The following is a 26,732-nucleotide window of genomic DNA, read 5'->3' on the forward strand; positions in this document are numbered from 1 at the left end:
AAATTAAGTGACGAGGGGGAGGGCGAAGGGTCCCGGCAAATCCCAAACCTCACCCACGGCGCTGGGGTGTCGGGGTTGGAGCACCCCGGGAGCACCCGGCGAATTCCGGGGAGAAGAACGGAGATGTTGGCGGCGAGCCGTGCTCTGAGCCGGGGGGGTCGGGGGGGCTCGGGACCCCCAACCAAACCCTGTCCCTGCTCCTGCCTCAGTTTCCCCACCTGCGCAGGGGGTGCCGACCCCCCCCGAGCTCCCCTTAGGAGCCCCAAAGGGAGGGAACAATAAATACCATTTCATAGAAAGGCTCCGTTTCGAGGAAGAAAATAAAAATCACCGAAACCTTCTCATAAAATCATTTATTTTAAATATTTCCCTGCAAACCCCTGGAACGCGCGGGCTGGGAGCGGTCCCGGCGGAGCAGCAGCCCGGGGGGGACGCCTGGTGTTAATTATCGTTGTTAACTATTAAAGGGCGGCGGGAGGGGGCTGCGGCCCCCGGGTTTGGGGCTGTGGGGGGGGGGTGTGAGCCCCCATGGCAGCTCCTGGGCTTGGGGAGGGGGCTCAGGGCGTCCCCCCGATCCCGTCACAGCGATGACCCCTCAGCGCGTCCTGCCAAGGCCGTGCTGGCACCACGGACCTGCCCTCCCCCAGCAGGGGCCGGGGGGGCCACGCTGCCCCCGTCCCCAAAGGCCACCTCACGCAGTGCCCCTCTGGTTCTCGCCCCCACGGAGCCACATCGCGCCCGAGGCCGGATCCTGCCCCGCGGGAACCTCCGGGATCAGGGGCCGGGGGGGAAAAGGCCGCCCGGGGGGCTCCGCACCTCTCTGGGACGGACCCCGGGGCTGCCGGGGGTGGGATCGAGGTGTGGGGGGTGGTTTGCGAGGCCCGTGCTCAGGGTGGGGCTCCCCCAGTGCCCGCGCCGAGCGCTCAGCACCCCGCGCTGGGTCTGGGGGGGCTTCAGGCCCCCGGCGGTGGCAAAGACCCGACCCAGAGGGGCAGATCCCGGTGTCACAACTGCCCACAGCTCTGCCACGTCCCCCTCGGGGGGTGTCCTTGGGGGGGTTCAGGACGGTGGGCGGCCCCCGGCTCCCCACAACCCCCTCGGGGCGGTCGGAGGGGGTCCCTGAGGGGTTTGCCGGGCTGGGGCGGCACCGAAGCGGGTGCAGGGCGGTGCTTTGGCTCTGCACGAGCAGAGGAGGAGCCTGGGGGTGTCCCACGAGTAGGGGCAGCGTCTTGGTCCGATCACAGGGACCCCTGGGGGGGTTGGGGACATCACCCACCCCCCGGACCCGGTGGTGTGCCCTCTGAGGACCAGTATCCCACGGGAGCAGCGCCTGGAGCCCACGGCCACCGGGACGCTGCGAGGACACCTCGGGCAGGACACGCGGCCCTTCGCAGGTGGAGAAACTGAGGCACGACCCTGGTCCAGGGACACCCCGGCCGGGCGGGGACAGAGCCCGGCGCCGCCCTCCGCTCTCCCTTTTGGGGTGCCCCCCTGCCCCCCGGGGTGACCCCAACACCGCGGACCCCGGGGGGACAGTCCAGGGGGATCAGAGCTCCGCGGGCCCACCCGTGAGAGGCACCGAAAGCCCACGGGGCAGCGGCGACCCCCCGGCCCCCCCGAGCTCTCCCAGCACAGCCCGCGGGCGGTACCTGGAGAGGGTGCGGCGGCAGGTCCAGCGGCGTCGGTGAGGGACGGGGCGGCACCGGTGACACGGGACCCCCGGGGACCCCCCACGTGTGACACCCGCGGCTCCAGCGCTGTGCCTGGAGCGAGGGCCGGCCGTGCACATTCCCACCGGGACGAGCCACCTCCCGCATCCCACGAGCCCAACGAGGCCCCGGCGCGGGGCGCGGGGGGCGCAGGGGACGGCGGAGGGGGGGGGACACCTTTTGACACTCGTTTTGATTTTAAGGGCTCGGCTTCTTGCTGGGTATAGAATTGTCCTTCCTCTCCAGCCGCGTGTAAGGCTCGAAGGCGGAGGTGCCCAGTCCGTAGGCGCCCGGCAGGTCGTGCAGGCTGCCCAGCAGCGGCCCCCCGAAGCACAGCGGCCCCCCCGGCAGCCGCGGCGAGGAGGAGGAGGAGGAGGAGGACGAGGAGGCGAGAGACGGGACCTGCAGGCTGAAGGCCGCCGGTGCCGGGGGGCTGCTCCCGCCGCCCAGCCCGGGGGACGCGGGGCCCGGCGTGGCCAGGCCGGAGCCGTTGCCCGCGGGGCTGGCGAGGGGGTTGGAGGCGGAGGACAGGAGGCTGGGGGGGGCCGGCACCGACAGCAGCCGGCCCTGCTCCAGCAGCCGGAGGATGTTGCAGGTGGCGAAGGACTCGGAGGTGGTGGAGGAGCGTTTCTCAGAGTCCCTGCTCTGGTCCTTCTTCTGCTTCGTGCGGCGGTTCTGGAACCAGACCTTGACCTTGGGGGGGGGTTGCGGGAGGACGGGATGGGCAGGGAGGGGGGACAGAAAGGCACGGACGGAAAGAGAGCGCGGGGGGGCCGGGGAGAGAGAGGCGAGAACCAGGAGAGAGTGAGAGATACGAGAAAGAGAGAGAGACGTATTAAAATAAACGCCCAAGCGAGATCCGTCCTCCGCCGGGGGAACTGCCCAGAGCCGCCCCCGCCTGCCGCTCCCGGGGAGAGCGGAATTCCTGCAGCGCCGGGAGGGAGCGGGACGGGAGCCTGGGGCTGGGACCCTGCGGCTGGGAGCCCAGCGAAGGGCGCCTGGGGAGGAGAGCCCAGGAACTGAACTCTTGGGAACGGAAGCCTGGGGATGGGACCCCAGGGATGGGACCCCAGGGACGGGACCCCAGGGATGGGACCCCAGGGATGGGACCCCAGGGACGGGACCCCAGGGATGGGACCCCGGGGATGGGACCCCAGGGATGGGACCCCAGGGACGGGACTCGTGACAGGAGCCCAGAGCTGGGAACCCGAGGATGGGCCCCCAGGGACAGGAGCCTGGGGATGGGACCCCATGGGTGGGACCCCACATATGGGACCCCAGAGATGGGACCCTGGGGACAGTAACCCGGAGCGCAGAGCCCGGGGCTGAGCCCCCCCCGCCGTGCCCGGCTCTGCCCTGTGCTGGTTCTCCCGGGAATGCTGAGCTACGGGACGTGCTGGGTTCTCCTCGCAGATGCTCTTCAGACCCGAATTTATGTCCCCACCTGCAAACCCTTCCCTCGCCGGGGCAGGGGGAGGGTCCCCGGCCGTGCTGGGGTCCCCGTGAGGGGACAGGGTGGCTCCTGGTGGCCCTGGATCTCTGGGCACGGACCCAGTTGGGGACACCCCCACCCCAACCTGCCTCTGGCCACGGTCGGGAACGAGCCCAGGCTGAAGCCCCGCGGGATCCCCCTGCCCCAAAACTGCCCCAAAACTGCCCCTGCCTCCCTCGGGTGGGACCCGGTCCCCAGCCCGCGGGTCCCCCCCCTGAGCTGGGAGGGCAGCCCCCCTTCCCTCCCTCCCTGGCAGAGCAGAGGGGTAGGAGAGGCAGAGAGAGAGACAGAGAGAGGCGTGAGGGACAGACAGACAGACGGAGACGGAGGTGAGGGAAGGAGACGGATGGGAAGACACTCGGATTAGAGCGCGGTGGGCGGGGGGCGGCACGAGCGGGGCCGGGCCGGGCGCTGGCGGGACCCCGGGGTAGGACACGGCCGGGCCGCGTCCCCCCCGCTCCGGGGCCAGCAGGTCTCGGACCCCTCGGAGTCATCGGAAGCTCGCGGGGGCAGGACAGTCCCTCGGTGGCACGGCCCTCACGCGTCCCCAGCACAATAGAGCCACAGTGCAGAGCTAATGGAGCGTGGGGGTGGAGGAGGTCCCGGCGCCCCGGCCCCTTCCCAGGGACACAACAGAGGAGCTGCCGCCGGCCCGGGCGGCTGGAGGCTGGGCAGGAGCTCCCGGGCAATGGGGGACACCCGGACCGCGGGGCCAGCACCCCCTGGGACCACCGGTGCTGCCGGCCCACGCCCTACCCCCCTCGTCCCACGGGCATCCCCTGCCCACACACCCCCGCACGGGGAATGTCCCTCCCTCCCCCGGGGTGGCTGGCACAGCCCGGCCGGGCCCCCACGGCTGATGTCCCCCCCCTACCAGCACAGCCCGGCCAGACCCCCAGGGCTGATGTCCCCACCCCACCAGCACAGCCCGGCCGGGCCCCCAGGGCTGATGTCCCCACCCCAGCACCCCCGTGTCGCTCCGTGCTGGCAGTTGGGGTGGTTTTGGGCACAGTCCCGTGTCCCTGGGCATGGCCTGAGGCAGAACTACCATCCCACCAGCTCCTCCCGTGGGGACCTCCTGGAGCTGCCGAATCCTGGGCAGTGCAGACCCCAAACATGCAGTGGGTGAGACCAAACAGGGCCCACAGAGCCCCTCAAACCAGCTCAGCAGTGACACCTTAACAAAGGCCCAGCACAAATCCAACCAGGAACACACAGCCCTGGCACTCTCTGCTCCAAACATCCCCCAGGCAGCAACTCCGGAAGAGCAGGAGCTCCAAAAAATCCCCATCAGTGGGATTATGTCCTCAGGGATGGGCAGGGAGAGCCCACGGGTCAGGTCTGGCATCTCCTGGGTGCAGCTGCCCCATCCCTGTGCCGGGGAGATCAGAGACGATGGGATGTGCTGGATCCCACCCTCTGGGCTGAGGGGCACTTCCAGCCCTGAGCCCCAAACCAGGGGATGCTCCAGAGCCCCCCTGACACAATCCCTGCCCAGGGACACCTCCCACCAGCCCAGGCTGCTCCAAACCCTGTCCAACCTGGCCTTGGACACTTCCAGGGGCAGCCACAGCTTCTCTGGGCAACCTGTGCCAGGGCCTCTCCATCCTCACAGGCAGGAATTCCTTCCCAATATCCTTCCCAATATTCCCTCCCAATTCCTATCCCAGTATCCAGCCTGACACCAGGGATCAGTTCCCTCTCTCACTGCTGTCAGAAGAAGCCACCCGAGCAGAGCCACAGCCCTGACACGTCAGAGCAGGAGCCTCCGGAGCATCCCAAGGGAAGGACCAAATCCCTCGGGAAGGGGCGGGTGCAGCTGATCCCACTGTGCAGTATCCCGGGTGGGGCAGGAAAGGGAACAGCCACGGGGGTTCAGGGAATGCAAGGACTTGGGGACATCAGGGGGGGTCAGCAGGTATGGGCTGGAAACCCCTCAAGGCAGGAGCACGGAGTGACAGTGGAAGGGGGAGTGGCTTCCCAGTGCCAGAGGGCAGGGATAGATGGGATGTTGGGAAGGAATTCCTGGCTGGGAGGGTGGGCAGGCCCTGGCCCAGGTTGGGCAGAGAAGCTGTGGCTACCCCTGGATCCCTGGAAGTGTCCAAGGCCAGGATGGAGCAACCTGGGCTGGTGGAAGGTGTCCCTGCCCATGGCAGGGGGTGGGACTGGGTCCCTTCCCTCCCAAACCATTCCATGACTGATAATTCTGACAAGGGGTTCCAGTGTGGAAGGGTGGAAATATGCTCCTTACATGAAGAGGATCCACTGGGTTCCCCCTTCCCAGTGCTGCTGCCGGGATCCTGTCCCGGCACCGAGCCCCTTCCCAGCTGGAATATCCTGTGCTCCCGGTGCCGTCACCAGCTCTGGCTGATGCCACCGGGGGTGACGCACCTGCACTTGCAGGCACAGACAGAAACACGTTCTGGGGCCCTCCCTGCCCTCCCTCTGCACCCCACTCTCTCCCAGGAGGTTCTCCCACCCCGGACTCCCCTCTGTGGCTCTCGCCTGCACCCAGCACCCCACAGAGCCCGACCCGGCTGAGCCCTCTGCACCAACCCTGTCCCCTCGGGGCTGGCCCGGTGACGGGATCCCTTCCCCGCCCGAGCCCTCTGCTCTAACCCCATACCCTCGGGGTTGGCCCGGTGACGGGATCCCCTCCCCACCCGAGCCCTCTGCACCAACCCTGCCCCGGTGACAGGATCCCTTCCCCACCCGAGCCCTCCACACTAGCCCTGTCCCCTCGGGGCTGACCCGGTGACAGGAGCCCTTCCCCGCCCGAGCCCTCTGCTCTAACCCCGTCCCCTCGGGGCTGCCCCGGTGACAGGAGCCCTTCCCCGCCCGCCCCGGTGACACGGCAGAGGAGCGGGGCCGCGTTTGCCTCGGCGGCTGAAGTTCATCTGCAACTTGTCCCTAATTAGTGGCTCCCTGTCCTTTTCAGCCTCCATTATGCTCAGCCCCGAGTCCCTCTCGGAGGACGTGGATGAGCTCAGCCAGACGCAGCCCTTGACAGCTCCATGAGTAATTCCCCTCCAGCCTCGGCCTCCCTCCTCGTCCCCCCTCAGCTCCGGCTCCTCCTCCTCCTCCCTCACTCCGCTCTCCCTCACGGCCCCCTCGGCCGCCGCGGCTTTGCCAAATCGCTCCCGATGGATGAGCTTTTCCTTCCCTACAAAAAGCAGCTTCCTCGCTTTCCTTGTGCCGGTGCCGCGGCACCGACGCCCTTCCCGGCTCGGCCTGGAGGGTCCGGGGAGCACCAGGCCGGGACATTCCCGGTGGGCACCGCTCCGGCATCCCTGGAGGAGGTGATGCAGCCCTCTGGAATATCTCGGTTCCTGCCAGACCGTGGCTGGAAGGGGAGAGGGAGAGCAAGGACACCCCTTCCCTAGGAAGGCTAATTCCCAGCCGTGCCATTCTGGGGACAGCCGGGACATCCGGCCGGGAGGGCACCGGGAGAGGGGGACAAATCCCGGGAATCGCCCAGGGCTGCTGGGGGCTCCGAGTGCCCACCCTGGGGCTGTGGGACCCGGGACCGGGGGGGACATTCGGGACAGGGCCAGGCTGGACACGGACGGGGAGAGCAGGAGGGCCCGGCTGTGCCCGGAGAGCGGGAGCGGGGGCAGCGGGAAGGGAAGGGAAGGGGACTCTCCAAGGACAGGGAGGAGGGAGCCGAGCAGAGGAGCCGCTCGGGAAGCCCCGGGAGACGCCGAGTGCGAGACACGGCACCGGGAGAGGCGGGAGCACGGCCTGCAGAGCTGCAGATCCCGCAATTCCGGGATGGTCTGGGGGGGAAAGGGCCTTAAACCCCACCCAGAGCCACCCCCTGCCATGGGCAGGGACACCTTCCACTGGCCCAGGTTGCTCCAACCTGGCCTTGGACACTTCCAGGGATCCAGGGGCAGCCACAGCTTCTCTGCCCAACCTGGGCCAGGGCCTGCCCACCCTCCCAGCCAGCAATTCCTTCCCAATATCCCACCTAAATCTCCATTTGTCCAGTCTGAAGCCATTCCCTGTGTGCTGTCCCTCCCTCCCTTGTCCCCAGTCCCTCTCCAGCTCTCCTGGAGCCCCTTCAGGCCCTGCCAGGGGCTCTCAGTTCTCCCTGGAGCCTTCTCTTCTCCAGGGGAACCCCCCCAGCTCTCCCAGCCTGGCTCCAGAGGGTGCAGGCAGTGACCAGGAATGTCAGACCTCACGGCATTTTTTTGGGGAAAAAAGCCATTTGGAAGGTCCAAACCTGCAGCCTGGTCCTTTTGGGAGACCCTTCCCAGAGCGTGGGGGGAATCCAGCTGGGACCCCTCCCCGTGTCCCCACAGAGCCCCTCCCCCTTGTCCCACCCCCCCTGATGTCACCAGTGCATGGGGGGCTTCACCCCCCAAAAGCTGTGTAATCCCATCCCATTCCCAGTTATGGGAATGGTGCAAATAAAAAAAATAATAGAAAATTTGATGTATATATAAATATATACACACACACACACAATTTTGTATTACATATTATTTCTATTTTCTAATAAATATTTCACAGTCTATGTGTTATCTTTTGTATATAATATATAATGTCTAATGTATGTGTTATATAAAACATGTAATGTATTCCCTGTACTGTATTTTTATATGATGTATTTTATTTTATATTTTATATTTATATATTATGATGTTGATATTTTTCCCTCTCCCTGAAGCTCCTCCTCGTCCGTTCTCCCCATTCCCTCTGAGGAGAAGGGCAGGGAAAGCCCTGACTGCTGCTGGAAAAGCAAATCCTGCGATTCCCTGCACTGCCAACAGCTTTTCCTGCAGTGACAGTGTCCACGGGGCCCTGGTTGGCTTGGAAAATGGGATGTGGAGCCCTTGGAGAGCTCGGCAGGAGTCCCTGAGTCCCTCCTGAGCTGTGTCACCTTCTGCATCCAACTCAGGCAGCCAGGAGCTGTTTAACCTAATTTTATTTTATTTTATTTTATTTAAATTTATGTCACTTTATTTTTCTATTGCATTCTATTGAATTGTACAGAATTACATTTTAATCTGTTCTATTCTATTTTATATTTTTATTTATTTACTACATGTTATTTTATTTTGTTCTACTCTATTCACTGTATTTTATTTTTTATTTTTATTTACTGTATTTCATCTTTTGTTCTATTCTACCGTATTTCACTTTGTTCTATCCTGCTCCGTTTAATTTCGGTTCTATTCGACTCCATTTTTATCTTGGTTTATTCCATTTTATTTTACTTTACTTTGCTTTATCCTCTTCTGTTCCTTTTCCTTTAGGAAATTTGCTTTTACTTCCTTTTATTTTCTGTTGTTTTATTTGATTCCTGTTTTATTTATTTTATTTTATTTTATTTTATTTTATTTATTTTATTTATTTTATTTTATTTTATCTATTTTATTTATTTTATTTTATTTTATTTTATTTAATTTTATTTTATTTATTTTATTTTATTTATTTTATTTTATTTTTTTTATTTTATTTATTTTCTTTATTTTATTTTATTTTATTTATTTTATTTTATTTTATCCCCCCCGTTACACAACGAGCCCCCGAGTTCCCCCTGGATTTCTCCTCCCGCTGCTCTTCCCTCTGCCCGGATCTCCTTCCCTGGATCCCCCACCCTCCGTCCCGTCCCCCCCAGAGCGGGAGAGAGGCGGGGGAGCCTCACCCCACCCGCTCCCTCGCACCTGGAATGTCATCCCAAATGTCACTGAGCTTGGAATGCCGGAGCCCGTCGCGCCGGGGACTCGGAGCACACGGACACGGGGTCGGGCGAGCTCCCAGAGCGGAGCCTTGGGATGGGGTCACGTCTCCCACGTCCCCCCGTGCCCCCCGGTTCCCCAGTGCCGGGTAGGGGGTGGGAGGCAGCACATGGAGAGGGGAACAGACATGGGAACGCGGCACCATCCCGAGCCCACGGCACCATCCGGAGCCCACGGCACCGTCCCGAGCCCACGGCACCATCCTGAACCCTCGGCACCATCTGGAGCCCACGGCACCATCCCAAGCCCTTGGCACCATCCCGAGCCCATGGCACCATCCCGAGCCCACGGTACCATCCCGAGGCCACGGCACCGCCCCGAACCCCCGGCACCATCCGGAGCCCACAGCACCATCCTGAGCCCACGGTACCATCCCGAGCCCTTGGCACCATCCCGAACCCACGGTACCATCCCGAGCCCTTGGCACCATCCCGAACCCTCGGCACCATCCGGAGCCCTCAGCACCATCCCGAGCCCTTGGCACCATCCCTAGCCCATGGCACCATCCCGAGCCCTTGGCACCATCCCGAACCCACGGCACCATCCGGAGCCCACGGCACCATCCCGAGCCCTCGGCACCATCCCGAGCCCACGGCACCATCCCGAGCCCTCGGCACCATCCCGAGCCCACGGCACCATTCCGAACCCATGGCACCATCCCAAGCCCTCGGCACCGTCTCCAGACACGCAACACCCGTGCCAGGGCACGCCGGGAGCTGCCAGCCCTGCTCCCAGCAGCCCATCCTGTGCCACGAGCGTGGTTTTCCATGCCTGTCGGCACCGGGATGGAGCACACGAGGGGGCTGATCCCGGAATCCTGTGCCGGGATCATGGGGAGCGCCGGAGCCTGGGCCCCTTGTCCCGCCTGCCACGCGGGAGCGGGGATGCTGCTCCCACCCCCCCCTCCTCACACACCTCAGGGCTCCACGGGGAGTGATTTCCAGGCGGTTAATCCCGACCGAGACCCTTCCCCAGCAGGCCGAGCCCCCCGCACGCTCCAGGGATGGACAGGCAAAGGGTGGGAGCTCCTCATCCCACGGCGCTCGGAGATCCCGGGATCTGTGGAGGGTCTGGGTCCAGCAACCACCTCACACGTCCCTGTCCATCACCCATCCATCATCCATCCATCACCCATCCATCATCCATCCATCATCCATCCATCATCCATCACCCGCCCCTCATCCCGCATTCCATCCAGGGGGATCACACAGTGCTCTCCTCTCTTTCCCACTCATGTTTTCCATCACCCCTCGGGCTCAGGGCTGAGCCGCGCCGGGACGTGGCTCCGGAGCCAGCACGGTTTGTTGGTGGGATCCCAAGGCCCCCATCCCTGCCCACCCAGCTCCCGGGCAGCGGGAACTCCACCAGCCCGCGCTCCGGCACGGCAGCATTCCCAAACCACCAGAGCTCCCCATCTCCGGGCGCTCGGCGGCCGAAGGGGCCGATCCCGTCCGGGCAGGACTGGGCCGTGTTTGGGGTCTTTGGTGGTGTTTATTTTCCGGAGGTGCTGCCCCGGCGCTGACCCCGCTGCCGTCACGCGCCCCACGCTCACGTGCGGCCCCCGGAGCCGCCATCCCAGGCTATTCCCAGCTCCCGAGCGGGGCCATTTCCTGGCCGGGATTAGCTCCCACCGCCATCAGCTGACACCCGCTGCAGCGCGGGGCACGCCGGGACCCGGCCTGGCACCCGCCATCGTGGCCTGGCACCTTCCTCCTCCTCCTCCTCCTCCTCCTCCTCCTCCTCCTCCCTCCGTCCCGGTGGGGCTCGGCGCGTTGTGTAAGCTGGGATTGCCGCCCCAACCCACGGCTTTCGGGACGGCTCCGTGAGCCCTCTGCCTCTCCCCGGGGATGGATCCATCCCTCGGCTCCCCCTCTGGCCCCCACACCCCCTGGGGACACCCCCCTGTGCCACCCCCCAAACCCTCTGCACAGCCCGGGAAGGGCACCTTTGGGAATGTGGTTCCAGCCACACCGTGGGGACAGCCAAGGGGGGAATTGTCCCCAAGCCACCAAGGGCCGTGCCCTCGGCCAGGACCTCATCTCGTCCCCTTCCCCTCCACTGATCCAAAATTCCACCCAAAAATGTCCTGCTTCTCCTCCAAAATTCGGGATATTTTCTACTTCACGGCCGGGGAACCCCCCGGGTGCTCCGGTACCCTTGGGAGATGGAAAACTTGGATGAAGGAGCAGGGAAGGAGATCAGGTTTGGGGCTGGGCTCTGCAGGCAGGTCTGCCGGGGTGACACGTCCTCCCCCACCCAGCCTGGGGGTCCCAGGGCGAGGTGACCCCGAGGGACCGTCCTCGGACACCCCGAAACGGGGCAGAGGCCACCGCTGGCCTTGGAGGCACCGGCAAAGCCTGGAGGGTGAATTCCCCCATTCCCTGGGGCTGCAGGGAGCACTGGGATGGGCGGGAGACACCCCCTGGCAGGGACACCCCACACCCCCTCAGAGGGCGTGGGTGGGTGTTTGGGGTTCCTGTCCCAGCATCGGGACCAGCTCCAAAACCATCACCAAACCCAATTTCCACCGTTTTTAGGAAAATATTTAAATGGTATCCATTTGGAGGGTGCTGAGGAAGCCCTGGAGGTCACCCTGGGAACACCCAGTTCTCCTGTGTCACCGAGAACCGGATTTTTCCCCCACAGATTCTGAAACTGGGGGATATTTTTGATTGAAAACGCTCAATGCTAAAAACCCCAGTCAGTTGTTTCCCGTTTGTTTCCATCGGTCACTTCACCCGCTGCCAGCTGAGCTTGGGGAGCTGCAGAGGCACCCGGATATTTTGGGGTACCCCGTACCCAGCTCATCCCGGGGCAGCAGAGCCCAGTTTCCCGGGGGTCCCTTTGTCCCTGCTCTCCCCTCTTTGGAAATGTTCCCCAATCCCCACCAAGAGGCCCAAACCCGCTTCCCCAGCTCCCTTTTGGGACCCAAAAGGAGTGTTCCCGAGGGTCTGGGGGGCTGTGCCAGCCCGGTCCTGCCCCCGTGGGGGTTTGTTGCCCCCCGGGCAGGGCCCCGCGGCCCCGGGGTGACCCCCCTGTGCCCCCGCGGCGAGGAGGGGCCGGATTAGCGGGGCCACGTGGGCCGGGCCACTCCACCAACGTGCTCTGACGCAGGCTGGCAGGTGGGAAGGGCACCCCGCTGCTCCTGGGCATCGCCGGGGGCACCGGGACACGGGACCCCCTCCCGCCCTCCCCGTGCCCGCCGTGTCCGGATCCCACCCGGGAGGCACCGAAGGTGGGATCGCTGGGCTGGTGTGGGGTCACTGGGGCTGGTGTGGGATCATTCCATGAGTGGGGTCACTGGGGCTGGTGTGGGGTCACTGGGGCTGGTGTGGGGTCACTCAGTGAGTGGGGTCACTTGGGCTGATGTGGGGTCACTCCATGAGTGGGGTCACTGGGGCTGATATGGGGTCACTCAGTGAGTGGGATCACTCAGGCTGGTCTGGGGTCACTCAATGAGTGGGGTCACTCAGGCTGATGTGGGATCACCCAGGCTGATGTGGGGTCACTCAGGCTGGTCTGGGGTCACTCAGTGAGTGGGGTCTGATGTCCCCCACGGCCACCCACGCCCAAGGTTTTGGCAGCAGGACACTGTCCCCATATCCTGCCCCCACATCCCTCAGAGCATCCCAGATCCCTCGAGGGGCTGGGTCGGGGAACTGCTCCAGGGAAATGGGGTGGGCTCCTGCTCCAAGGGCGAGTCCAACCCCCCCGGAAAAGTACCAGAGAGATGGAGGGAGAGAGGGGTGGAAGGATGGATGGAGGGATGGATGGAGGGATGGGTGGATGGAGGGAGGGATGGAGGGATGGATAGAGGGATGGGTGGAGGGATGGCTGGAGGCCTCCTCAGAAAAGAACCACTGAATCACAGAATTCCAAACTGGAAGGGACCTTAAAGCTCTTGTTCCATGGGCAGGGACACCTTCCACTAGCCCAGGTTGCTCCAAACCCCGTCCAACCTGGCCTTGGACACTTCCAGGGATGGGGCAGCCACAGCTTTCCTTGGAAATTCATTCCAGTCCCTCACAACCCTCACAGGGAGGAATCCCTTCCCCAAATCCCACCTTACCCTGCCCTCTGGCCATTTAAAAGTCACCTGTTTGCCCAGAGATGTGACAAGGGGGGCTGAGCACGAGGAGGGGACACTCCTGGCGTGGGTCCCTTCATCCTGCCCCGTGTCCCAGGGCAGGCAGAGACGGGGGTCGGGGGTGCTCAGGCCCCAGGGGACTCCCACCTCCTCCTCCTGCCCTCGGTTTCCCTGCTCCTCTCCCTGGGAGAGAGATCCTGGGCCAGCACCACCCCCTGCTCCCTTGTTCTCTGGCTGTGGGGACTGAGAGTTGTTAACCTGAGGTGAGATTAATTTTTAACAGCATCATCTTAATTGCCAGGCTATAAATAGCCCCTCCTGCCCCTCCTCTGCCTCTCGCCCACGTTCTGCTCCGGGCTGGGGGTCACAGGGGGCTCCGGGGCACTGGTGGAGCTGGAGGAGCCCAACCTGCACCAGGATGGCCCCAGAGATTGTCCCAGGAAGGTCGGGATGGAGCCCATCCCAGCCAGGGGAGCTCCAGGGGAGTCCCAAGGACGTGCCAGCAGCCGGGCAGGAATCATGGAATCACTGAATCTTGGAAAAGCCCTCCGAGGTCATCGGGTCCAACATTCCCCCAGCGCTGCCCAGGCCACCACCAGCCCACGGCCCCCAGTGCCACATCCACACGGATTTTAAATCCCCCCCAGGGATGGGGACCCCAGCACTGCCCTGGGCAGCTGTGCCAGGGCTGGACAGCCCTTGGCAGGAAGGAATTTCCCCAATATCCAACCCGAACCTTTCCTGGAAGTGCCCCACTGACCCCTCCACGCTCTGTGCCCCATCCCAGGGTCTCCCAGGAGTTCCCAGCAGAGCCCCCGGGCACGACCCCCCCAGGCTGCAGCCCCTGGGGAGGGAGGAGCTGTGTCCTGGCACAGGGACAAGGCTCAGGGCCCTGTCCGGGGTGTCCCAGCCCTGTCCCCGCTCCCAGGAGGGCAGGGAGAGCTGGCAAACACAGCGGGCCACTTGAACCTGAGCCTGGCATTGAACTCCTGACCCAGAGAGCAAATCCCCTCAGCCGGTCCATCCCATCCCAGCCCTCCTGAGCAGGGATTTGTGGGAATTATCCCCCTCGGCCATCCCCCGGGGTCCTGCTGCCCGCCCTGCCCGTGCTTCCCAGCCCTTAAGGACACTGGGGAGGGGAACTTTTCCACCAGGACTCGGGTCGAGCCTCCCGGAGAAAGCCGGGTGTGTGGACACACGGACACACGGACACAGGGATACAGGGATATATGGATACAGGGACACAGGGACACAGGGACACAGGGATATATGGATACAGGGACACAGGGATACACGGACACACAGACACAGGGATACAGGGACACATGGACACATGGACACATGGACACAGGGACACACGGATGCACAGACACACGGACACAGGGACACACAGACACATGGACACAGGGATACAAGGACACAGGGATACAGGGACACACGGACACAGGGACACAGGGACACAGGGATACAGGGACACACGGACACACGGACACATGGACAGACGGACACACTGACACACGGACACATGGACACACGGACACATGGACACACGGACACATGGACACAGGGATACATGGACACATGGACACAGGGACACACGGACACAGGGACACACGGACACATGGACACACGGACACATGGACACAGGGATACATGGACACATGGACACAGGGACACATGGACACAGGGACACACGGACACATGGACACACGGACACACGGATGCACAGACACATGGACACATGGACACAGGGACACACGGACACATGGACACAGGAACACAGGGACACAGGGACACACAGACACAGGGATACAGGGACACATGGACACACGGACACATGGACACACGGACACACGGACACACGGACACGGCTGCTCTCTGGATTTGGGTGGGCTGGGGCAGCCCCCACCAGCTCATCCCAGGGCCTGAGGGCTCTCCCGGGATCAGCCGCGGCAGCTCCACATCTCCAGGGAAACATTCCCCAGTGAAAACATTCTCCGGGTTAATTAAAGCCATTTAACGCTAATCACGTCCGTGGATTAATTAGGAAAAGCACAGAGGGCGCGGGGAGAACAGGTACAGGGATCCCTGGAGGGAGGAGGTGAATTCCCTGGGCGGGTAGAAGCATCCTGGCCTGAGCACGAGCAGCCCCGAAATTCCCTCCCTCTCCCTGGATGATCCTCCCCTCTCCTCTGAGTGATCCCCTCTCCCTGGATGATCCTCCCCTCTCTCCTGGGTGATCCCCTCTCCTTGGAGTGATCCCCCCCCTCTCCCTGGATGATCCCCCCTCTCCCTGGATGATCTTCCCCTCTCCTCTGGGTGATTTCTGTTTCCCTTGGGTGACACCCCCTCTCCCCTGGCTGATCCTCCCTCTCCCCTGAGCAATTCCCTCTCTCCCTGGCTGATTCCCCTCTCCCTGGATGATCCCTCTTCACTTCTGGGTGATTCCTGTCTCCCCTGGCTGATCCTCCCCTCTCCCCTGACTGATCCCCCTCTCCTCTGGGTGATCCCTCCTCTCCCTGGGTGATCCCCTCTCCTCTGGGTGATCCCCCTCTCTCCCTGGCTGATCCCTCCTCTCCTCTGAGTGATCCCCCCTCTCCCTGGATGATCCTCCCCTCTCCTCTGGGTAATTTCTGTCTCCCTTGGGTGACACCCCCTCTCCCCTGGCTGATCCTCCCTCTCCCCTGAGCAATTCCCTCTTTCCCTGGCTGATCCCCCTCTCTCCCCGGCTGATCCCTCCTCTCCTCTGGGTGATCCCCCCTCTCCCTGGATGATCCCTCTTCACTTCTGGGTGATTCCTGTCTCCCCTGACTGATCCCCCTCTCCCCTGGCTGATCCTCTCCTCTCCCCTGGTGATCTCCTCTCCCCTGGCTGATCCCCCTCTCTCCCTGGCTGATCCCTCCTCTCCTCTGGGTGATCCCCCTCTCTCCCTGGCTGATCCCCCTCTCCTCTGGGTGATCCCCCTCTCTCCCTGGTTGATCCCCCTCTCTCCTTGGCTGATCCCCCTCTCTCCCTGGGTGATCCCCCTCTCTCCCTGGTTGATCCCCCTCTCTCCTTGGCTGATCCCCCTCTCTCCTCTGGGTGATCCCCCTCTCTCCCTGGCTGATCCCCCTCTCCCTGGCTGATCCCCCTCTCTCCCTGGGTGATCCCCCTCTCTCCCTGACTGATCCCTCCTCTCCTCTGGGTGATCCCCCTCTCTCCCTGGGTGATCCCCCTCTCCTCTGGGTGATCCCCCTCTCTCCCTGGTTGATCCCCCTCTCTCCCTGACTGATCCCTCCTCTCCTCTGGGTGATCCCTCCTCTCCCTGGGTGATCCCCCTCTCCTCTGGGTGATCCCCCTCTCTCCCTGGTTGATCCCCCTCTCTCCCTGGCTGATCCCTCCTCTCCTCTGAGTGACCTCCTCTCCTTGGAGTGATCCCCCCTCTCCCTGGATGATCCTCCCCTCTCCTCTGAGTGACCCCCTCTCCTTGGAGTGATCCCCCCTCTCCCTGGATGATCCTCCCCTCTCCTCTGGGTAATTTCTGTCTCCCTTGGGTGACACCCCTCTCCCCTGGCTGATCCTCCCTCTCCCCTGAGCAATTCCCTCTTTCCCTGGCTGATCCCTTTCTCTCCCTGGCTGATCCCTCCTCTCCTCTGTGCGATCCCCCTCTCCCTGGATGATCTCCCCTCTTCTCTGGGTGATCCCCCTCTCTCCCTGGCTGATCCCCCTCTCTCCCTGGCTGATCCCCTCACCCCGGGGTTGGATCCAGACCCAAGAAAGCCGGAATCTCCTCCTTCCCAACCCGTCCTGGTTCCCCTGAGCGGGCAGTGAGATCCTCCCGCCTCCAGGTCTGCCGACCGGCGGGCTCAGGTGCCAGGGAGGAGAACTGGGAGCCCAAAAAGGGCCCTTTCCCCCCCGGCCGGGTGTCCGCGGTGCTGCCGGGAGCGCTCGGCTGTTCTGCCGCTCCCCGGCCGCGCTGCCACCGCGTCTCTTCCCATCTCATCACGGGCTGTGCGGCGCTCCCTCCTCCCGGGGATGAGTCATCCCGGCCCCCCCAAACATTCCCGGGCACAAAACCCCCCATCCCTGGGGGTCCCTCCCTTCGCCCCTCCCGTGGTGGGACACGGCGGGTTCCCATCGCACCCAGGGCTCCCGGCACGGAGAGAAACCTGGAGCAGGGTCCCGACCTTGGGATCAAAGTATGACCCAGTGAGGGGCCGGGAAGGATCCGTCCGGCTGTGCCAACCTCCAGTGCCAACCAACAAACAGCCACGAGATGCTGCTGGTTGGGACCCTCCACCAAAACACCCGATCAATGAACTGACCCGTTAAATCATGAACGGCCCTAAATCCCGGGAGCTGCCCCGGGATAACACCGGGAGGGAAATCACCGGAAGTGCCCAAAACACTCGGATTGCTGCAAAAGTTGGATTCATCCCTGTCTGAGCCCATGGGGGGGTGAGCTGGGTGGGACGGGAGGGGTTGGTGGTGATTGTCCCTCTACAGGCCACATCCAGGTGGGATCAGTGCCCTCCAGACCCCGGGGGTCTTGGCAAACTCGGTCCCCCAGCTCTTGGAATGCCTGGGGAAACCTGCCAGCCAGGAACAGCAGGGACTGGGGCGGGAGGCACCTGAGTGAGCAGAGAGCCTGAACCCATCCCCGGGGGGCTGCACCCACTGAGGGAGAGGGGAGGGAGCCGGGCAGGGAGCCGGGAATGACGATCCCTGGGGATGGCAGGGGCTGGGGAGGGACTGGCAGCCGGGGGGAGCCGGGAAGGTACAGCTGGGAACTCGCTGCAGGGAAGGAAATGGTGTGAAAAGCACAGAAAGGGATTTAAAAAGACAGAGCTGAAGGAGAAAAGAGGGTGCGGGAAGGAGGGAGGGGAGGAGGCAGCGCCAGCCCACGGGGGGGGGGGGGGATTTTCTCACCGGGGGATGAAGGGAGGAATGAGGCACCAAACAGCGGGAAAGGAGGGGAATCCAGTCCCTGTGGAGAGGCTGTGCCCTCCCAGCCCCGGGGTCCCCTGCCCGTGTCCCTCGTCCCCCCACGGCACGGGGACAAAGCTCTTCCCCCCCGGTGGCACAGCCAAGCCCACCCGTGCCCATGGAGCTGGCACTGGGACCCTGGGAAGGGTGGCCCCAGGAAGGGTGACCCCAGGAAGAGTGACCCCAGGAAGAGTGACCCCAAGAAGAGGAACCCCAGGAGGAGGGACCCCAGACCGGCTGCCCATGCCAGGGAGACAAAGCCCTTTCCCTGGCATGGCACAGCCAGGCCCACCTGGGTCACTCCCAGCTCCATGGAGGTGGCACTGGGATGCCAGAAAGAGGGATCCTGGGAAGAGGGACCTCGGGAAGAGGGATCCCACTCTGGCTGCCCAGGCTGGGACACAAAGCTTTTCCCATCATGGCATGACCAAGCCCACCCTTGGTATTCCTGGTTCTGTGGAGGTGACACTGGGACCTTGGGAAGAGGGACCCTGGGAAGAGGGACCCCGGGAAGAGGGACCCTTATGCAGTGCCCAGCTCACTGGAAAGCTTTGTTCCTGCCTTCCATAGCCTTTCCCAGCTCCATGGAGGTCACCATGGGACCCTGGGAGATGGAGCTCAGGAACAGGGACCCTGAGAAGACGCTGCCCACGCCAGGGAGACAAAGCTCTTCCCGCAGTGTGGCACGGCCAAGCCCACCTGTGACCCTCCCTGCTCCACAGAGGTGACACTGGGAACCTGGGAAGAGGGATCCTGGGAAGAGGGACCCCAGAAAGAGGGACTCCAAGAAGAGGGACCCCTAACCAGCTCCCTGTGTCGGGCAGATGAAGCTCTTCCCCTGGCACGGCACAGCCAAGCCCACCCGTGCCACTCCCGGCTCCACGGAGGTGACACTGGCACCCCGGGAAGGGGGATCCCAGGAAGCAGGGACACTCTGCTCCCAACCATGGCACAGCCACCAACAAATCCTCCCACACCAAATCCTCTTCCTTTACCAAACCCCACCCGTTCTGCCGCCAAAAAAAACCCCAAGAATTATTTTTGCTCCCCACAGCTCGGCTCCCCCTCGTACAGCCAGTGCCAAAGCCCTACAGAACCACTGCCAAAATATCACACACCCAGTGCCAAAATATCACACACCCAGTGCCAAAACACCTCACACCCAGTGCCAAAACACCTCACACCCAGTGCCAAAAGACCACAGAGCCAGTGCCAAAACACCTCACACCCAGTGCCAAAAGACCTCAGATCCAGTGCCAAAACACCACAGAGCCAGTGCCAAAACACCTCACAGCCAGTGCTAAAACACCTCAGATCCAGTGCCAAAACACCTCACACCCAGTGCCAAAACACCTCAGACCCTGTGCCAGAACACCTCAGAACAGCAGAATCCCCCAAAATCAGCCCCCTTGGGAAACAAGGGGAGCCTGGAGGCAGGGCCTTGGCTGCCGACACCCAGGATGGGGTTGTTCCACAGAAGGGTTGGAAAAATTGGAATTCTTGCCCGCGTGAATCGATGGAACTGTGTCACCGTCCCCCGCTGCGCCGGGCAGGGCAGGGACGGGGCGGCCCTGCCTGTTCTGCACTGCACTGTTGTCCTTGTTGTTGTTATTATTGTATTTTAATTTAAGTTATTAATTATTATTGCTATTTTGTCATACATTTCCAAGCCGAAGCCGTCCCAGCCCCAGCAGAAGCACGAACCCCGGCACACGGCACAGCCTGTCCCGCCCCGCCCGCCCGCGTCTCCCCAAGCACAGCGGGGGAAAACTGGGAACATCCCTCCCCATGGCCAGAGATCTGCACGGGGAGGTGATGGAGAAGACATTCCAGGCTGTTGTTCCACAGGGAGAATCCCCAGTGGGCCCCCATCCCGCCGGGATTGGGGTGCAGGGGCCGTGCAGGACCCACCGGCTCGGACACGGCCCGGCCCCCACGGCACCCACCCCGTTCCACCCCGCTCCCCACCCCACCGTGGGTGCTGCCTGGGGTCCTCGGCTCCCCACTGGCACCCTCCTGCTCTTTCCTCTTCCCGGCTTTCACAGGATCATGGAATGGTTTGGGCTGGAAGGGCCCCTGAAGCCCACACGTTCCACCGGCCCAGGCGGATCCGAGCCCCGTCCAGCCTGGCCTTGACCCTTTGCCGGACCCTCCGGGGTGGTGCTGCCCGTCGGGGGGTCCCTACAGACCCCCCCACCCCCAAACCAGCCAATCCTCGGGCTCGGGACAAAGGGGTGGGGGAGAACCGTCCCCCCGGAGCAGCGCAGCGTCCCCCCAGCCCTCCCCCGAGCTCCGATCCCCCCGCGGGGCTGGGAACCGCGGCCAGCGGGGGAGCCCCCGAGCCTCACCTGGGTCTCGGAGAGGTTGAGCTGCCGCGCTAACTCCGTCCTCTCCCTGCCCACCACGTACTGGCAGCGCTGGAACTCCAGCTCCAGGCGGTAGAGCTGCTCCGCCGTGAAGGACGTGCGGGTCCGCTTGGGCCGGTCCAGGTCCAGCCCCTTGGGCAGCACGATCTCCCGGATCGTCCCTTTGGCATCTGCACGGGGGGGGAAGGGAGCGGGAAAAGCCGTCAGGAAAAAAAACATCTCCGGGGGCTGGTGGAGCCGGTCCAGAAAGCCCAGTTGTGGGGGCAGGAAAAGTTAATTAAATCGAATTACAGACCGGCTGCAGCACCAGCCCTGCATCACCTCCCTGGTGCCGCCCCGAGTGCTGGGGCTGGATGCAGAATATCCATGGAAATCCCACGAGCTGGAGCTAAACGGGCACCATCCCATAGTTTGGTTCTCCCCCCCGGCACCAAACACCGTAAGTTTATAAATACCCAGGGAGCGGCAACAAATCTCCACAAATTATGGGTTTTTTTTTTAAAGACATAAATAGAAACCATAAAGTTTTTCAGGAAAACAGAAGGTTTCATTCCGGAAATAACAGTTGGGAAAGCCAGGAGCAAAAAGCAGATTTATACCAAGGAAGAATTAGAATGAAAGGTTTGTTTAATTAAAAATATATGGTTTGGGTTTTTTTTATTGTCCTTCCTCGGGAATAATGGAAAAATTCACCTCTATTACAATTCCCTTCTCTCCAGAATTATCCTCGCTGAAGGAATATTTCCTGGGAAAGCAGCAGCCCCCATTTTGGGGCAGTTTCACTATTAAGGGACCGGTTTGGGAAGTGCTGTGGCCCTGACCTGTTCCAGCAGCCAATTTTACGAGGCTGGGAAAGGCTGAGACTATCCAGGGAAACCAAAGCCGGAGGGTTTAATCCCACGCCGGCTCCGTCCACGCCGTGGGCCGTGGCTCGTGGCCACTCCGAAGGAGCCGCCGTGGCTTCCATTCCCACTGGCAAAGGAGCAGCTCTCCCAAAAACCCCCTGAGCCCCCCGAGTGCCAGGAGCCTTTCCCAGCTCCCTGTGCTGTGCCGTGGCACTGCTGGTGCTCCCAGCGTGGCACCAGGAATTAAAAGGACCCTTGGAAATCACCCGCCGGGTCCTGCCAGACCCCAAACCCCCCCGTGCTCCTCGTGCTGACCCTCCTCGAGCTCCAGTAACACCAGTGGCAAACTGGTTTGGGTGAGCCCTGGCCACAGAGCTCCCTGTTCCTGCCCCGTGGCTTTTCCAGAGGGTTAAAAACCGCCCCAGGGAAGCAGCCCCGTGCCAGGCCCTGATTTTGGGGTGCTGGGTCCCAAGACCGGAGGGTCCCCAGCAGCCCTGGCTGGAGGGCACTGGTTTTCCTTCCCTCTGGCTGACTCAGACGGGAAGGGATTAGAAAAGGGCTGGGGTAGGGAGGGGGAAAATAGCCAGGAGAAGGCTGGGAAGGGGTGACGGAGACGGGATGGGGATGGCAGAGCTCGGGTGGGGACAGCAGAGCTTGGGTGGGGATGGTGGAGCTGGGATGGGGATGGTGGAGCTGGGATGGGGATGGAAGAGCTGGGGTGGGGATGGTGGAGCTGGAATGGGGATGGTGGGAGTGGGATAGGGATGGCAGAGCTGAAATGGGAATGGTGGAGCTGGGATAGGGACGGCAGAGCTGGAATGGGAATGGCAGAGCTGGGATGGGAATGGCAGAGCTGGGATAGGGACGGCAGAGCTGGGATGGGAATGGAAGAGCTGGGATGGGAATGGTGGAGCTGGGATAGGGACAGCAGAGCTGGAATGGGAATGGCAGAGCTGGGATAGGGACGGCAGAGCTGGAATGGGAATGGCAGAGCTGGGATGGGAATGGTGGAGTTGGAATGGGAATGGTGGAGCTGGAATGGGGATGGTGGAGCTGGGATGGGAATGGCGGAGCTGGAATGGGGATGGTGGAGCTGGGATGGGAATGGTGGAGCTGGGATGGGAATGGCGGAGTTGGAATGGGAATGGTGGAGCTGGAATGGGGATGGTGGAGCTGGGATGGGAATGGTGGAGCTGGGATGGGAATGGTGGAGCTGGGATGAGGGCAAAGGAACCAGTGTGGGGGTGGTGGATCTGGCATGGGGATGGTGGGAGTGGGGAGCAGGCACAGATTTGGGAGGTTTGGGACAGGAACCCCACCTCCCGAAGCCGGTTCCCCACCCCATGGCAGAGGTGCCATCCCGGTAGGGCCGCGCTGGCTCCGGGCGGCACCGAAGGAGTCACCGGGGACAACCCGGGTGGGAGAGGGTCTGGTGGGACCAGATCCACACCCCACAGCCCACGGGTGGGCAGGGGGCCGCGGGAAAGGAAACGGGCTGTGGGCGGATCGGCGGCTTTTCCGGCGGGATGGGGACGCCGGCCCGGGAACCATTTTGTGAGGGGAGAGCGGCGGCAGAGACGGTGCCCAGCCCACGTCCGCACGCCCATGCCCATGCCCGTGCCCACGCCGGCCCCACGGCACAACAACAGCCGGGGCTGGTGGCTCGGAGCCGCAGCTGCAGCTCTGCCCCCCGCCCTCGCCGCGCCGGCATCGCTCGGGCATTATTTATTGTTATCCCCCCGGCAGCTGGGCCGCGGGTGGGGGAGCAGCACGGGGGGGAGGGAGGGAAGGGGCACAGCCCACGGTGCCAGCTCGGCTGAGGAGAGGCAAACCCCTCGTCCCCAAAATCCTCGCCCCCAAAAGCTGCCGGGCACCACCACAGACCTTCCCCGCTGCGGGTTTTGGGGGCCCACGGCCGTCCCCCCGGGCCAGGAAGGGCACAGCACCACCCTGTCTGCGGGACCCCCTCTGCAGAGCCTTCCCCCATCAGCTGCCGGATCCCGGACCCCCAACACCCGCCAGGTCCTGCCGTGGCTGCCCGGGGGGTTCTTGCAGCCCCCGGCCTCGCCAGCGGGGCCCTGGTGGCACGTCCTGCTCTTGGGGACTGGGATTCACCTGATGGCAGCGGATCCGGGACAAGGCCTGGGACTGAAATCCCCCAAAAGAGCCCAGGACACCCGTGTGCACAGGGCACACCCCTGCCTGGCACAGGGACACCCCCTACACACCCATGTCCACAGGGGCACTTCTGCCTGGCACAGGGCCATGCCACACACCCCCATATCCACAGGGACACCTCTCCTTGGCACAGGGACATCCCACACACCCTGCTGTGCATGAGGGTTTCTACATCAATGCAGCTGCCAGGACATTTTGGGGCCCCCCCTCACCCTGTCAGCTCCCCAACACGTCTCCCCAGTCCCTCTCTGTGCCATGGGGAGGCCCTGGTGGCACCTCGGGACACGCTGAGGGGCACAGGAACCTGCAGCCCTTCTCAGTGCACCACCGGGGTCCCCCCATGTGCTCTGCGACCCCGGGCCCAGCCCCGGGGCAGCCCCGGGAGGTGACCGGGAGGAAGGGGGGGAGCACCCCTGGATGTGCCCCCACCCCGCCCCGCCGCCCCCGGGACTGCAGCGGCCGCGCTGGCAGCGGGACCGGCCCCGGTGCTGCCGGGCTGCCTCCGCCGCCGAGCCCTTCTCCCGGTTATCCCCGGGAAAAACCACCCGCAGGCGGCCGGGAGCCACCGGCCCGACGAGACGGGCACGGCCGGGGGGCGTCGGGGTACCGGTCCCCGGTACCGAGCTGTGCCAGGCGGCGGACCGAGACCCCGAGAGAGCCCCGCCGGAGCGGGGGGCTGCCCAGGACCCCCGTCCTCACCGAAGGCACCGCGGGCGAACCCCGGGGCTAGAGCGGGGTCGCGGCAGCTCCGCCGCAGCCGCCCCGCCCCGGGGCCGGGGCTGGCGGGGGCGATGCGGCCCCGTCCCCGGGGCTGGCGGCGAGGGCAGAATTAAAAATGTTGAAGATTACATTTTAAAAATATAAAAATAAGCATTTTAACCTCCCACTTTGCATAGAACCGACCTGGAGCTCTGCCCGGGCCTGGCCGGTGCTCGGCCCCGACTCTGCCCGGCTGCGGGACCCCGGCCGGGGGCGGGCGGGGAACGGCGGGCCCGTGGCCCCGCACACCCGCTGTCCCCGCCGCGTCCCCCCCGCTTCATTTCGGCTCCGTTCCCGGTTATTTGCGGCGATTCTCCCCGCCACCATTTTGTCCGCACCGTGGCGGCTGCAGCAAGATGGTGAGAGCGGGCGCTCCAGGGTGGGGGTCCCCGGGGCCGGGGGCAGCGGGGACCCTGCCCCGGGCCTGGGCACCGACCCCCGCCCCGCTCCCAGCCCCGGGACCGTCGGGAGGGCCTCGGTAGGACTGAAACCGGCGGAGGAGAGGCCTGACCCCGGCCTGACCCCGGCGGGAACGGCGGCGGCCCCGCTCGGCGACCCCCGGGACGGGGGGCTACCCTGGGCGGGACCCCCGGGCTGACCCCCGAGCGCTGCCCGCTGCCCCGCCGCGGTGCCCGGGGAGGGCTCGGAGGGCTCGGACTGCGGCAGCCGGGCTGTCAGCGAAAGGCGCTGACATCGCCACAGCCGGGAAGAGGCTGCGGGAGCGGCGGGGCCGTTCGCCGGGATGCCCGGCCCGGGATGGCGATCGAACGGGGACTCGGCTCCGGTCCCCGCCGCCCCCGAGGCGGTGAGGAGGGAAGTCACGGCTCCGGTCCCCGCCGCCCTGCCCGAGCGCTGGGCTGGGGACCGGGAGGCCTCAGCCCTGATGGCCGGGCGGCCGCCGAGCTGCGCCGGGCTGCGGGAGCGGGGGAGCCGCTGAGCATCCCCGGAGCCGCGGGAGCCCCGAGCCGAGCGAGCGCTCGGTCCCTGCCCGCCTGCCGCAGCCGCTCCGAGGCGCCCCAAACTTCTCGGGGTTCGCCACGAGCCAAGCTGGCCCCGGCGAGTCCCGGGCCGGCGGGGACCGAGCGCGGGCGGCGGGGCGGGATCCGGGATACGGGACGCGGCGTCTCCGGGTCCCGCCGTGCCCCAGCCCCGGTCGAGCCGGGGATATTATAAAGGGGAAAAAAAAATACCCCCCCCTCGCCCGCCGCCGCTCCGTGACGCTTTTCTCCTGCGACATCGCTTCAAACGCGATGCTGTCCCCCCTCTCCCGCCGCCCGCGCGTCCCCGCGGGGCTCAGCCGGCCCGGGGGTCCGTGACCCCGCGCCCGTTCCCCCGGACCCCGCCGGGCACGCACGGCCCCGCTCGGAGCCCGCTCCCGGCGGAGCAGGGCTGGGGCAGCGGGCCCGGTCCGTGCGGCACGGAGCGGAGCCACGGGAAGCGGCGGGGCCGAGAGATCGCAGCACGCAGCCGGGCAGCGCCCGGGATGCGCTGGAAGCGGTGCCGGGGATTCCCCGTCCTCGGAGCGGGAACTCCCGGAGGGGGAAGCGGGGAGCGGGGGCCGGGAGCGGGGACCCTGCCCGTACCTCGCACCAGGATGCGGCGGCAGTAATCCGCCTCGCCGGTCCCCGACGGGCTCTCGGTGTCCGGGGCGCACTCCTTGGAGGAGCCGGGGCTGACCGCCGACGTTCCGGGGATGTCCTTGAAGCCGCCGCCGCCGCCGCCGCCGCCGCGCAGGGCGCTCTCCAGCTCCGCCCGGGTCGGCGCCTTCTCCCGGGCCCGCCCGGTGGCCGCGGGCTCGGCCAGCAGCACGGGGCTCCCGCCGGGCTCGGCCCCTCCATCGCTCATCCCTGCGGGCGCCGCGGCGGGATCAAACATCAGGAGGGAGAGAGAGAGACGGGGAGAGGGAGGCAGGAGGCAAGACTAGGCGGGGGGGGTGGGAGGGAGCCCCCCCTCCCTCCCCAGACCCCTTCCCCTCCCCGCCCCTCCCCGGCCCCCCCGGGGCTCGGCGCCCCAGCTCACCCCCATGGCCGGGGACCGCCGGGGGCCGTCACCTCCCGCCTCTCGCCCGCTCCCACCCGGGGGGACGGCATTTAAAGCGCGCCCCCCTCCCCGCTCCACCGGCCGGGGGTGGTACCGGGGTGGGGAGGGTGGGGGGGGGGACCCATCGGGGCGTCCCGAGAGGGTGCGAGGGGGGGAGAAAAGGAGTTTAAAACTTTGACAGGCGGCTGAGCCCCCCCCGCGCCCCCTCCCCAGCTCCACCTCCCGCGGCACCTCGCTCCGGGCAAACTTCAGCCGCTCCGGCCGCAGCCGCTGCCCTTCCATGGGGCGCCGGTCCCGGTGCGGGTCCCGGTCGCGATGCCGGTCCCGGTGGGAGCGGGCGAAGGAGCCGCCGGTGCCCGGGCTCGCCGCGCCGCGCTGGGATTCGCGTGCGGGGAAATCAATACCGGGAGATGGGGGGATGATTTTAGGGGGAGTGGGGGGCGGGAGGGGAAGGGGAGGCCGAGGGGAGGGAGCTGCGGAGGAAGCGGCCGGGGGTGGGACCGGGGAAGGAGCCGGGTCCTTATTCCTCCGGCCCGGCCCTCCC

General features: G+C 64.6%; 1 protein-coding gene across 1 annotated transcript; it reads right to left on the reverse strand.

Annotated features, from left to right (window-relative positions):
* Positions 1 to 766: 766 nt before the first annotated feature.
* VAX2 (ventral anterior homeobox 2) lies at positions 767 to 26,038 on the reverse strand. The gene is made up of 3 exons (XM_051770153.1): positions 25,732 to 26,038; positions 20,349 to 20,536; positions 767 to 2,402 (listed from the first exon to the last, which is right to left on the reverse strand). The coding sequence occupies exons 1-3, from the start codon at positions 26,021 to 26,023 to the stop codon at positions 1,908 to 1,910; spliced, it is 975 nt and encodes a 324-aa protein (XP_051626113.1). The 5' UTR covers positions 26,024 to 26,038; the 3' UTR covers positions 767 to 1,907.
* Between the last annotated feature and the right edge of the window lie 694 nt (positions 26,039 to 26,732).

This window comes from Manacus candei, unplaced genomic scaffold (genome assembly GCF_025592945.1).
Source record: "Manacus candei isolate 608988 ecotype Guabito, Panama unplaced genomic scaffold, ASM2559294v1 h1tg000116l, whole genome shotgun sequence".
NCBI lineage: Eukaryota > Metazoa > Chordata > Aves > Passeriformes > Pipridae > Manacus > Manacus candei.